The sequence below is a fragment of the Canis lupus genome, chromosome 1 (genome assembly GCF_003254725.2).
Source record: "Canis lupus dingo isolate Sandy chromosome 1, ASM325472v2, whole genome shotgun sequence".
NCBI lineage: Eukaryota > Metazoa > Chordata > Mammalia > Carnivora > Canidae > Canis > Canis lupus.
The window spans coordinates 107,661,602-107,674,509 of record NC_064243.1 but is presented as its reverse complement, the minus strand read 5'-3'; the positions used below and the strand labels follow the sequence as shown (position 1 = coordinate 107,674,509).

The 12,908-nt window shown below is 49.5% G+C and overlaps 1 protein-coding gene across 2 annotated transcripts; it reads left to right on the top strand.

Annotated features, from left to right (window-relative positions):
- The first annotated feature begins 455 nt into the window (after positions 1-455).
- Positions 456-12,700, top strand: FUT2 (fucosyltransferase 2). 2 transcript variants are annotated; one of them, XM_025424384.3, is made up of 2 exons: positions 456-558; positions 9,548-12,700. In XM_025424384.3, the coding sequence occupies exon 2, from the start codon at positions 9,550-9,552 to the stop codon at positions 10,567-10,569; it is 1,020 nt and encodes a 339-aa protein (XP_025280169.1). In that variant the 5' UTR covers positions 456-558; positions 9,548-9,549; the 3' UTR covers positions 10,570-12,700. The 2 variants fall into 2 exon arrangements, with proteins under 2 accessions (XP_025280169.1, XP_025280168.1); XM_025424383.3 differs by lacking the exon at positions 456-558 and adding an exon at positions 565-702.
- The last annotated feature ends 208 nt before the right edge of the window (positions 12,701-12,908 follow it).

Here is a 12,908-nt window from a genome sequence, read left to right as displayed (position 1 = left end):
CCCTCTAATGTACTGTTAGGGGATTCTCATTTCTTGAGAATCTTTTGTAAGATAAGGGAAAATGAGACGAGCTGGTATTTGCCAGGTGTTTTCCAAGATTCTGGCTTGTCTGGTTTCAATCTCCAGCTTCTCGGACTTTCTAGCTGTGTGACCTGGTGCGATCATTCCTGCCTGTGTCCTGCTATCTCCACTCGGTACCGCAGCGCTGCTCAGAGGGTCGCTGCTGAGTGTCCACCTCACCGAATTTTGAAGATGGGCTGAGGCTGCTAGGCACGGAAATGCTAGTTGTTGCCAAAATCAATAAAAGTAGGACCCTGAGGGGGCCCAAGTCTGGAAGAGCCTGGCCCAGGGGGAAGGAGTCCTCCTCCTCTCCCTCCTCCTCTCCCTCCTCCTCTCCCTCCTCCCCCCTCCTCTTCTCCCTCCTCCCCCTCTTCTTCCTCCTCGGGTCGGCCTTCCAGGCCAGTATCCCAACAGTCACGTGGGGGAGGGAGGAGTGGCTCGGGGCACACCTGGCCGCAGAAGCCCAGCCCCGCACCTCCCCGCGGCGCCCCGAGCCAGGTAGGTCCTGGGCGGGGTCCTCCGGACTCGGGTGCTGGGCGGTTCTGATTTTTGAGCGTAGAGTCGTCCTCAGGGGAGGGAGCACCCCGATCTGCTCGCAGAGCAACCTCGCCGTCAGCTCCCCATTCCCGCAGCCGGAACCAGGTGAGAGACGGCGAGGAGGGGGCGCCGGGGGGGGGGGTCTCTCCACGACCCCCGAGAGCGCGCGCGCGTGCGCACGGTACTGGAGCTGGGACCCGCTTGAACTCCGGGGTCCCCTCTGGGATGCCCCCGCCCCGGGGCTCCAGGAGCAGAGGGCCATCCGTCACAGCCCACCACCCCTGCCCCTACCCCTCAGCCGCCGCCCCCGCTGGGCTCCCCTCCCCTCCCCTTCCCTCCGGGCCGATCTGGTACCTGAGGTCCAGCCACCCCTATCACCCCCGCGGTCCCCTCCCCCGCCCCAGGCAGCCACCTCCCTCCCTCCGGTCGCCAGTTTCCTGGAACCTACCTGAGAATCACTTTGCACACCAAAGGCCAGGGGCAGGGCCTGTTGGACTCGAGTTTCCTGTTTGCTTCTCGGGGTCTGCTCCCCTACCTCCGGGACGGACTTAGGACTCAACCACCGGACTCAGGGGTCTTCAGAGGCCCCCCCACCCCCAGGTGCCCCTGGGCCCCCCGGGCCCCCTGGCTCCGGAGTACCCCTTCCGTTCCAGTCCTGAGAATCAAGTTGGCGGCTTCAGAGTGGTGGCCTCACATTTGTGCCCAAGCTCTTGCCCCGAGACCTGCTTACAGTGTGAATTCCGGGTGGAGGGAAGGACAGGACACACCTGCAGTGCTCAGAGCAGTAGGGAGGGGACCGAGCTGGGTGATCTGGGATTACCTGGAGGAGAGGCTGGGAAGAGGGAGGGAGGGGATTTCAGAGCGGGGGGAACCAGACACCCAAATTATAGGGTGTGACCCCTGGGCCTGGGGACGTGGGAGAGGGAGTTATTTCTTGGTGGCAAAGCCTGGCTGGGTGGGGATGGGAAGCCATGGGAAGGCTTTAAGCTGAAGAGGGGCCGGCCAGCTCTGGGGGTAGGGGACAGATGGGGTGTGGGGGATGCAAGGAGCCCTGGACCAGGCTCCAGAGGGGAGAGGACAGGACAGAGGGGATGAGGCTTGGCCTGGGATCTGAGACAGAGTTTATTTATTTTTATTTATTTTTAAGATTTTATTTATTTATTCATAGACACACAGAGAGAGAGAGGCAGACACAGGCAGAGGGAGAAGCAGGCTCCATGCAGGGAGCCCGATGTAGGACTGGATCCCAGGTCTCCAGGATCACACCCCAGGCTGCAGGTGGCTCCAAACCGCTGCACCACCAGGGCTGCCCTGAGACAGAGTTTAAAAGAAATAATGGGCCGATATGGGTGGCCCCATTTTTCCAAGGGACCTGCAAGCTGGGCTCCTCTTTTGAAAACGGGGCCCCCTTTCTAGTCTGTCCTCCTGCGAGTGCCTGAGGGACCCCTGCCAAGGGACTCGATCTTGCCCCTCCCTCCTCGGCTGTCCTGAAGTGCCCTATGCAGCTGTGGGGAATGAGGAAAGGAGGTGGGCTTCCGGATCTCCAGGACTAGGGGGAGATCCCACTCACTCCAAGCAGCAAAGCTTTCCAGACTCCCAGCTCTTGGTTGCTGGCTGTGGCATCCTCCCAATCTCCTTATGGAGGTCAGGCGGGCCAGCTGCTCTCCCAATCTCCTTGTGCCCCCTCTGTGCCCCAGCCCTGGCCTTTCCCCACGCTTGTCCCCCAGACTCCTCTCTGATGAGTCTCTGAGCCTCACTTTGCCTTTGCTTTCAAATAGGCATGTCTACACCGAGCTGCAGGCCTGGCCCATGCTCTTAAGCATTCACTTCAGATTTCCTAATCCCTATTGTGCCCACACAGCCTGGGGAAGAGGTATTATTATCCCCAATTTTTGGATAACAGCACTCAGAGGGAAAGGCCCTCAGTCAAGGTCCTGCAGCCAATATGAGGCTAATGGCTGCCCCCTGGCCCCCCTGAGCTTCTCTCCAGATCTGCCCCCACTCCCAGACACTGGGTTTCCTTTGCCATGTGAGCCTCCCTGCCTCCTCTCCCCACAGCCTTGCTCAAGGACAGGGGGTCAAAATCTGCAGGTGCTTCCCTTAGGCCCCTCAGCAGTGGACCGTCCCTCTTCCTGAGTGAGGAAGGAGGGAACCACCAAGAAAGCTGAGAGGCGCTGTTCTAATACATTCTGCCTTTTTAACCCAAGCAAAACTAGCCTTATTGTCTGTCTGTCTGTCTGTCTGCTGTAAACAAATTTCAAGGGGATATTCAGGGCCAGCCCAGAGATTAAGAGGTTTGATTGTGAAGGTCATACTTCCAAAATTCATCTCTTCACTTGGTGCCAGGAAATGGATTCAAAACCAAAAAGGGATGGGCACCTGGGTGGCTCAGTCGTTTAAGGGTCTGCTTTCGGCTCAGGTCATGATTCAGGGAGTCCTGGGATGGAGTCCCACATAGTCAGGCCTCCCGGCTAAGCGGGAAGTCAGCCTCTCCCTCTCCTTCTGCACCCCTACCCCCTGAAGTGGTCTCTCTCTCTCTCTCTTTCTCTCTCTCTCAAATAAATAACATCTTTAAAAAGAGAGAGAGGAAGTCAAGGCAGGGAGACTTTGGCAGACACTTGCTATAAGGAGGAAAAGCAACAGCTGGAGCCTGACTGGGTCTTTTTCTTTCTTCTTTCTTTCTTTCTTTCTTTCTTTCTTTCTTTCTTTCTTTCTTTCTTTCTTTCTTTCTTTCTTCTCTCTCTCTCTCTTTCTTCTTTCTTTCTTTCTTTCTTTCTTTCTTTCTTTCTTTCTTTCTTTCTTTCTTTCTTCTTTTTTTTTTAAGATTTAATTTATTTATTCATGAGAGACACACAGAGAGAGAGAAGCAGAGACACAGGCAGAGGGAGAAGCAGGCTCCATGCAGGGAGCCTGACACGAGACTCGATCCTGGGTCTCCAGGATCATGCCCTGGGCTGAAGGCGGAGCTACCCGGGCTGCCCGTGACTGGGTTTTGACAGGTGGAGACAGACCCACATTCCTTCTGCATACATTTCCTAAGCGCCTACTATGTGTAGAGCCCCATGTCTGGGGGCTGCAGGGGATACCAAGGGAGTAAGACCGACACTGTCCCTTCCTTCACAGAGCTGTGTGTGTGATCAGGACACTGGGACTGAATGATCCCCACAGGGACTCACTGGGAGACCCAGAATTGAGACAACACAGGGGCCAGAGCTGGACTGAGTGCACGAAGATCCATCCTGCCTGCTCTCCCTCTCTTTTTTTAAAGATTTTATTTATTTATTCATGAGAGACACACACAGAGAGGCAGAGACATAGGCAGAGGGAGAAGCAGGCTCCATACAGGGAGCCCAATGCGAGACTGGATCCCAGGACTCCGGGATCATGCCCTGAGCCGAAGGCAGACTCTCAACCACTGAGCCATCCAGGCATCCTAAGATTTTATTTATTTATCTGACAGAGAGAGAGAGAACAAGCAAGGGGAGCAGTGGAGGGAGAGGGAGAAGCAGGCTCCACTGAGCAGGGAGTGGATGCAGGGCTCCATCCCAGGACCCCAAGATCATGACCTGAGCTGAAGGCAGACCCTTAAACGACTGAGCCACCCCTCTCCCTCTCTTCTCTCTCACTCTGTCTCTCCTGTGGTTTTTCTATTCCTGTTTGTCTCTCCTGCTCTCTCTCTCTCTCTCTCTCTCTGGTTCTGTCCCTGTCTTTCTGTCTAGTTCCCTCTCTTTATCTTTTCCTGTCTCTTTTTCCATCAATCGCCTCCCTCCTCCCTTCCTTCCTCCCTCCCTCCATCCTTCTGCCTTCCCATAAGCATTCCCCTTGGCCTCTGTTGTCCCACATCCTGTGCTTGGCAAATTCGGAACTGGACAGAGGAGCCAAGTCTACTCTGTGCCCTTCAAATGCTCACGGTCTCATTGGAGAAAGGAAGAGAGAAACATCTAGAAGAAGTGGGAAGAGCATACAAGGCCACTCCACAGGGAGCCTTCCCTCCTCCTCCCTTGGGTGTCCCCTCTCCCCACTTCCTCCTGCTTCCCAGTCTCCAGAGAGGTCCTTCTATCCAGAGTCAGGGCAGGGTCTTGAAGACCCCTGTTGGGATCTGGACAGGAATGTATGTTGCAAGTGGCCTTGAAACAGGAACCGAGAAGCCATCAGGGACACAATGATATTTTCCATCTCTCCCTCAGTATCCTCTTTTTATTCTCAGGGTCGAATTCACTGTACTCATGGATTTTTCTGGTCCACCTTAGATATGGCTTACCATGGCTGCACATGGGCTCTAACAGTCCCTTTAGTTGCCAAGCCTACACTCCACCAGCTGGTTGGCTGGTGCCAACCAACCACCCTCTCTGTGCTTCTTACTTCAAATTCCCAAGGGAGAGAATCTACTTGATACAGATTAGCCTCTTGAACCACCACCATGCTCACACATCATGAACCGACAATAAATAGACCAGCCTTGGACCAATATCTTATGATACTGTGGGCTGTGTTTTAGTTTTTTTATAAAGATACCAATCCTGTTGGATTAGAATCCACCTTAGGATGACCTTGTTTTAACTTGGTCACTTCTGTAAAGATGTGTCTCCCAATAACGTCATATTCTGTAGCATCAGGAGTTAGGATTCCAATATACCTTTTGTAGAAAGACACGATCCAACAAATAACACACAAAGTCTGTGGGTTGGATGAGCAAAAATGTACTATCTTAATACAATCCATCCCTTGATTGCCATCACACATGTTTTATCTCATACCCTCAACTCCATTAAAAAAAAAATCAAACGTTAACTAGTAGAATCACACATAGTCGCCCACTCCACAGAGGGACAATCCTCAAAGTCAGCTTGATCCAGCATATCTACATCTGATGATATGGGGCTACATTCTATGACCTAAATGCTAGATGTGGCCATTACTGACACACCCAATATGAAAAGTGGAAAGCCACTGGTCGCTGGCCCAGAGCCCACACAGGACAATGCTCTTTGTTTTGTATATGATAATATTAAAAAGTATTGTTTTTATCCTCCAGCCAGGTAGTTTTAATCCTCAGAAAGGTGAAGTTACTCACACAGAATCACTATAGCTAATGAGTGTGGAGCCTGCAATCAACAGCCTGCGACCAGAGTGTGTGCACTTAGCCACTGAGCTGAGTCCTCTCAGTCACTGAGTGAAGCACATTCCATATTGGGCTTCTGGAACAGAGGCTTTACTTTCAGTGGTGATGAGGAAGGAATCTGGAACTTTTGACTAGTTAGACTGCGAATCTCCTGAGCATCAGCTGAACTGTACAGTGAATTTTATTCAGCAAATCCAACCTCTCTGGCTCCTTTCATTCAAGTTGAAGGGAGCTGGAGGAGATTGTACCACCCAGGAGTTCATTTCTGGTTAGGCTCAACATCTGGTGATGACCCAGGGGCCCAGACCCCTCCACCTGAATTGGTTCAACTCAAATCTAGGCATCTAGTTGACAAGCCTGAATTTCTTCCAGAAAGATAATGCATGTGATCTTAATGGGTTATGAGGTCGGCAGTGACTTAGAAACAGGGATATTGCTATATTAAGTCCTGTGCCAACTTTTATCAGCTATAATTAATCATAAAGCACCATACCTGCATAGCTTCTGGCAGCTTCCCAGGTTGAAAGAGGTCACATACTGCTTGATTTAGCCCTGGTGTTCTTCTTAATGGCCACTTGGTTCGGTATTTTGACCAGGAACACAAGCCCTGGACCAAGTCACCCAGAAGCATTTCATCTCTAATCTACCTTTGTGCAGAGCCTCCAGGATATGCTTCAATTAAAGCCTGCTCATGAGGAAAAGTTTTAAAAAGAATGGGTGGGGGGCAGCCCGGGTGGCTCAGCGGTTTAGCACCACGTCAGGCTCCCTGCATGCAGCCTGCTTCTCCCTCTGCTGCTCTCTCTCATTAATAAATAAATAAAATCTTAAAAAAAAAAAAAAAAAAAGAATGGGTGGGAACCTTGGGCAGCCCAGGTGGCTCAGTGGTTTAGTGCCGCCTTCGGCCTAGGGCCTGATCCTGGAGACCCGGGACCAAGTCCCATGTTGGGCTCCCGTCACGGAGCCTGCTTCTCTCTCTGCCTTTGTCTCTGCCTCTCTCTTTGTCATTCTGTGTCTCATGAATAAATAAATAAATAATCTTAAAAAAAAAAAAAAAAGAATGGGTGGGAACCTCATATTCACAGGGAAGGAAGAGGGAAGTCTGTGAAAGAACTGGGGAAGCAGAAGTGTCTCATTCCTTTGACTCCTCTCATATATCCCCATTCTCATTATTCCAATTCCAAAGTTGATCAGTGGCCAAACCTGGACTTTTACTCTGGCAACACGGTCCAGGTGTTTTCCAGCCTAGATTGCAGAATGACCTCAATAATTTATGGATGCAATCTTCAGCAATAATAAAGTGTTAACTGTGATCATCCTAAGCAATGCTCGGTTCTGTTTGTCCCTACTGGCTTTTAGCCACATAATGGGGGAGACAGAACCAATTCATCCCCTGCTTTTTTTTACTTTCAACTGTCTTGCTTATCCTCAACAACCATATCTTCAAGGCCTTTTGGGGCCTTTGTTCCAGGGGTCTCAAGAAGGAACTTAATTAACTACTTCACTCTACAAATCACTGGTCCAAGTTTTATGTCCTGGAATGGGGAATCTTCAATGCCCCCTACTTCCTATGATACTACAGTAAATGCTGTGTTCTCAGAAGGTCTGTTCAAAGCGACCACCCCACTCCTGGAACTTATTTCTGTTGTAACCAGAGTTAAAAGAATAGGTTGTATACTTGTTTGAATATAAAGAAATTTTTCTCTGGGTTTTCTTGGTCAGTTCTCTTAAGTTTCTGCACATCTCTTCAAGCATCTCCTAGTTACTGACTGCCTCTGCTTCAGGCTGCATCTGACATGTCGCAGCCACTCCAACCCCTACTTTCTCAGCATCACCTGCTATGGTCTCACACAATAATATTCGGTCTTTGTCCCTAGTTCTGGCACATGACTCATAAAATCCTTGGCATTTCGTGAGTGATAGGGTGATAGGAGTGTCTTTTGCCCTGATGAGGTGACTCTTCACAGGCCCCTACAAAGCTTCAGTATCTGATTATCAGAAAGACCAAGCTTGATGAAGAGATTAGAACTTTCAGGGCAGCCTGGGTGGCTCAGTGGTTTAGCACCACCTTCAGCCCAGGGTGTGATCCTGGACACCTGGGATTGAGTCCCATGTTGGGTTCCCAGCATGGAACCTGCTTCTCCCTCTGCCTGTGTCTCTACCTGTCTCTCTCTCTCTCTCTCATGAATAAATAAATAAAATCATATATATATATATATATATATATATATATATATATATATATATATATATATAAAGGAACTTTCATCTCCAGCTCCCAACCTCTGGGGAGGGTAGAAGGACTGAAGATTAAGTTAATCACCAGTGACCAATAATTTAATCAATCATGTCTACATAATGAAACCTCCATAAAACCCCTTAAGTGGGTTTCAGAGAGCCTCTGAGTTGGTAACACACCCATGAGCCAGGAAGGTGGACTACCTCAAATCCATGGGGACAGAAGCTCCTTCTGGATCTTACCCTATTGTACTTCTTCTGGTTATTTGTTTCTCTTATAATAAACTGGTAAATGTAAGTAAAGTGCCTTTCCAAATTCTGTGAGCCATTATAGCAAATGATCAAACCTAAGGAGGGGGTCATTGGAGCCCCCAATTTATAATATTAGTAAGAAGTATGAATGGCTCAGGACTTGCAGTTGGTGTGTGAAGTGGTGCCGAACGCTTTAACTTGTTGGATCTGGGCAGCCCCGCTGGCGCAGCAGTTTAGCGCCGCCTACAGCCTGGGGTGTGATCCTGGAGATCCAGGATCAAGTCCCACATTGGGCTCCCTGCATGGAGCCTGCCTCTGCCTCTCTCTCTCTCTCTCTCTCTCTGTGTGTGTGTGTGTGTGTGTGTCTCATGAATAAATAAATAAAATCTTTAAAAAAAACTTTCCTTTAAAAAAAATAACTTGTCGGATCTGATACTAAATCTAAGTAGGCAATGTCAAAATTGAATTGAATTGTTGAATTCAACTGGATGTTAGGCACCCAGTTGTCTGAGAGGAGGAAAACAAACTCTCACCTGCCAATTGCCTTATGACCTTTTAGTAACAATATTCAAGAGAGAATCGGCCAACTCATCTTTTAGAGCCAACCTACAACTTATCATAACCAAAAAATGGGAAAGCCACTGTGGAGACCAGTGCTTATCGCAGGTCCATCTGGCTATGGCCAGAAGGGTAGGCAGGTCAAGTGGTGGAATTTGTGATGAGTTGGGCAATTTCCCTTCAAAGGGAATATAGATAGGCAAGGCATGCAAAGATGGACATCTCTAGAAACAGGATTCCCAAGTAAATAGTAGGTTTGTACACTTGTACTCCCTATATATAGGCACCCTTGGATGTATATTCAGGCTATAAACACCCACATTCAAACATACATTGTATATATACATAATATATAAGTATGCGTGTGTGTATATATATACACGTGCACACTGTGTATAGAGTACACACTCGTACACCATATATACACATTCACACAATACAATGTACACATGTCCATTCTATGTACACAAATTCACACACACCCATATGTGTATACAATGTACAGGTACCCATATGCACACTCATACAATGCACGTGCCATGTGTGAATACACACAATATTTATCTACATATGTAAACTGGAACATCTGAACCCAATGTAAACACATCCCCATAGCATACACTCTAGAGACATACCTGCACACTTGTACCTGAGTATTCACACCCCTTTACACACAGAGTAAAGCCACCTGCGCAGACAACCACAAAATATCTGCACATTGACACACCGCCCCGGGGCCTCCATCCCCCGAGCTAACATTCCCTGCTCTCCCTTCCTTGACAGCCATGCTCAGCAGTCAGGTGTCTTTCTTCCCCATGGTCCACTTCATCCTCTTTGTCTTCACGGCTTCCACTATATTTCACCTTCAGCAGCGGCTAGCGAAGATTCAACCCACGTGGGAGTTTGAGACACTGGTTTTGGCGCCGACAGAAAGCCCCACGAGCCCCCCGCTCAGGGGAATGTGGACGATCAATGCAATTGGCCGCCTGGGGAACCAGATGGGTGAGTACGCCACCCTGTACGCCCTGGCCAAGATGAACGGGCGGCCGGCCTTCATCCCGGCCGAGATGCACAGCACGCTGGCCCCCATCTTCAGAATCACCCTCCCCGTCCTGCACGGCACCACGGCCAGCAAAATCCCGTGGCAGAACTACCACCTGAACGACTGGATGGAGGAGGAGTACCGCCACATCCCGGGGGAGTACGTGCGCCTCACCGGCTACCCCTGCTCCTGGACCTTCTACCACCACCTCCGCCATGAGATCTTGCGGGAGTTCACCCTGCACGACCACGTGCGGGAGGAGGCTCAGAAGTTTCTGCGGGGCCTGCAGGTGAACGGAAGACAGCCGGGCACCTTCGTGGGGGTCCACGTGCGCCGGGGGGACTACGTGCAGGTCATGCCAAACGTGTGGAAGGGCGTGGTTGCCGACCAGCGGTACCTAGAGCAGGCTCTGGACTGGTTCCGGACTCGCTACAACTCTCCCATCTTTGTGGTCACCAGCAATGGCATGGCCTGGTGTCGGCAGAACATCAACTCCTCCCGCGGTGATGTGGTGTTCGCCGGCAATGGCATCGAGAGCTCACCAGCCAAGGATTTTGCATTGCTTACCCAGTGCAACCACACCATCATGACCATTGGGACATTCGGGATCTGGGCTGCCTACCTTGCCGGTGGAGAGACCATCTACCTGGCCAATTACACGCTGCCCGACTCCCCCTTCCTCAAAATCTTTAAGCCAGAGGCAGCCTTCCTGCCCGAGTGGGTGGGCATCGCAGCTGACCTCTCCCCACTACTCAAGCACTGATGTTAGCCGCGCTTGGCACCTCCTCCTTTGCTGGTATTGTTACATGTACCAGGACACTACCCACTGGCATCATAATGCTTTGGGCGGCAAGTAACAGAAGTCACAACTGACTTGTTTAAATAACGTATTTATTTTTTTTTTTGTTTGGTTTTTGTTTGTTTGTTTGTTTTTTTGTGACTCTGCTGGGACCTGAACTAAATAACATATTTATGTGTTTTACACAAGACTGGAGGCAGTGCACCTCTGGGGTTAGTTAAGTCAGCCGCCAAGCAGTGTCATTGGTGACTCCAGTTCCATCCAGGTTGTTCAACTGCCATCAGCTCTCAGACCAGCTGGCTCCCTCATGGTCCAAAAGGGCTGCCACATAGCCAGGTGTCACATGCAAACAATCTCTTCATGAAGCAACAACAACAAAAAAGGTTCGTTCTTGCATCCCTTTAGAAGAGTGAGGGAAAGATTCCAAAGCCCTCCAGCAACTGCCTCCCACACATACATATCTCATTGACTGGAAGTGTCTCACATGCCCACATAAAACAGAAGCCTTAAATTGTGCAGGTTGTTCACTACACAAAGGCAACTGACCAAGGAGGCAAGTGAGGCTCAAGTAGAGCCAACAGCCTACTCTCCAAGCCATGTGTCCTTAGGACTGTGTCCACCCAGGGGGCTCACTGTTTTCTAGTTAGCCTGCCCAGACCTGGGACCATTTCAGCAACTTTTATAAGAGCACCGCCCTACTGGCAAGTAGCTTGTGTACATCTAAGACCACCCACCCCACTTCTGCAATGCTGGCTTCCTAGGGCCTAGGATGGTTCCTGGTGAGAACTCAGAGACCAGCATGGCTCAGTGACCTTGAAGAGAGTCCATTTCTTCTTTGTAAACGTTTGTTGTGGTGAATGTAACCAACAGGATCTCTGCTAGCAAAGGTTGGGTTAACAAAATATAGCAGCTTACAATGACAGCCATTTCTTATTTCCCACAATCCTATGGGTCAGTTGAGTGGCTTTCTGCTCCATGCAGTGTTGACTGATGCCTCACGCAAGTGCATTTTTGTGGAGTTCAAGTGGAGCATCTTGATCTCCTGCATGTGGCCTGTCCTGCAGGATAGCTTGGACTTCTGCATCACATGCTTTCTTTCATCTTGCTTACTGGAACACTCAATCATTAGCATCATGTAAGAAGCCACCATGCTATGAGGAGGCCCAACCCCACTCAGAGGCCATGGGTGGGTGCTACAATTAACAGTCTTAGCTGAGGTCGACTTCAAATCATTCGGTGTAGGTATCAGATATGATTCTATGGGTCATTCAAGTCAGCCTTAGCATCCAGCTGAGGTTCCTGATGACATGTTGCAGAGAGAAGTCCTAACCTGACTCCTGATTCATGAATTCTGTGAGCATAACAATATGATTGCTCTATGCTGTGAAGTTTGGGGATATCTGTGATATAGCCATAGATACACTAAGTCAATAATTCTCTATTATTTGCAGACACTTTCATGATTTTGGCATGAACTAAAACATGAACTTCTGCACCTGACTTGAGATCCCACGTGCAAAGGCCCTGTGGCAGGGGGAATCTAGTGCTACATGAGAGTGGAACAAGGCCAGTGTGGCTGGAACACATGTAGGAGAGAATGTAGGAGAGAAGTTAGCAGGGTTGACCATGAAAGGCATTGCGGACCATGGCAAGGGCTTTGGGTTTTATTCTAAGACCAAGGGGAAGCCATTAGAGGGTCTAAATTAGGGGAGTAACACAGTCGGATTTGCTATGTGGACTACTCTGGCTGCTATGTGGAGGAAGGGCTATAGGGACAAGAGTGGAGGCAAAACCAGGGAGAGGGCTACTGTAACATTCCTAGCGAAAAGTGGCAGTGGGCCAAGGAGTGGTAGAAGCTTAGAGGTCTCATTTCAAGGGCTCAACAGAGACTCCTAATACCTCTCTGCCAGTGTCACAATCCTTAAAGAGACAATCATTCAGATGGATGCCCAATCAGATGGATGTTTGAGTCAACCATTCACCACGGGCCAATTATCTGAGGGCATGCAGAAGGTCACATAATACAACATGGCCACCATGTTTGTAAGGAAGTTGGTCTGATAAGAAGGTAATAAAAGAACATAAGGACTGGGAAGATGCTCTGAAAATGATTATATGGGGAAAAAGTTTTGCCATTCACATTTCAGTGGCTGAAGCAAATCAAGTGGTCACACTCAATTTCAAGAACAACCCATCCACATACCCCAGAATATTTGTGCTTCAGTGACTGACTATCTCATATCTTGCAAGCCTCCACCATCTTTCCAGATGGTTCTTTTGGAATCTCTTAATTTTTTTTAAAA

Coding starts and splice junctions, on each gene's coding strand:
- FUT2 (XM_025424384.3), top strand. CDS start 9,550: ATGCTCAGCAGTCAGGTGTCTTTCTTCCCCATGGTCCACTTCATCCTC.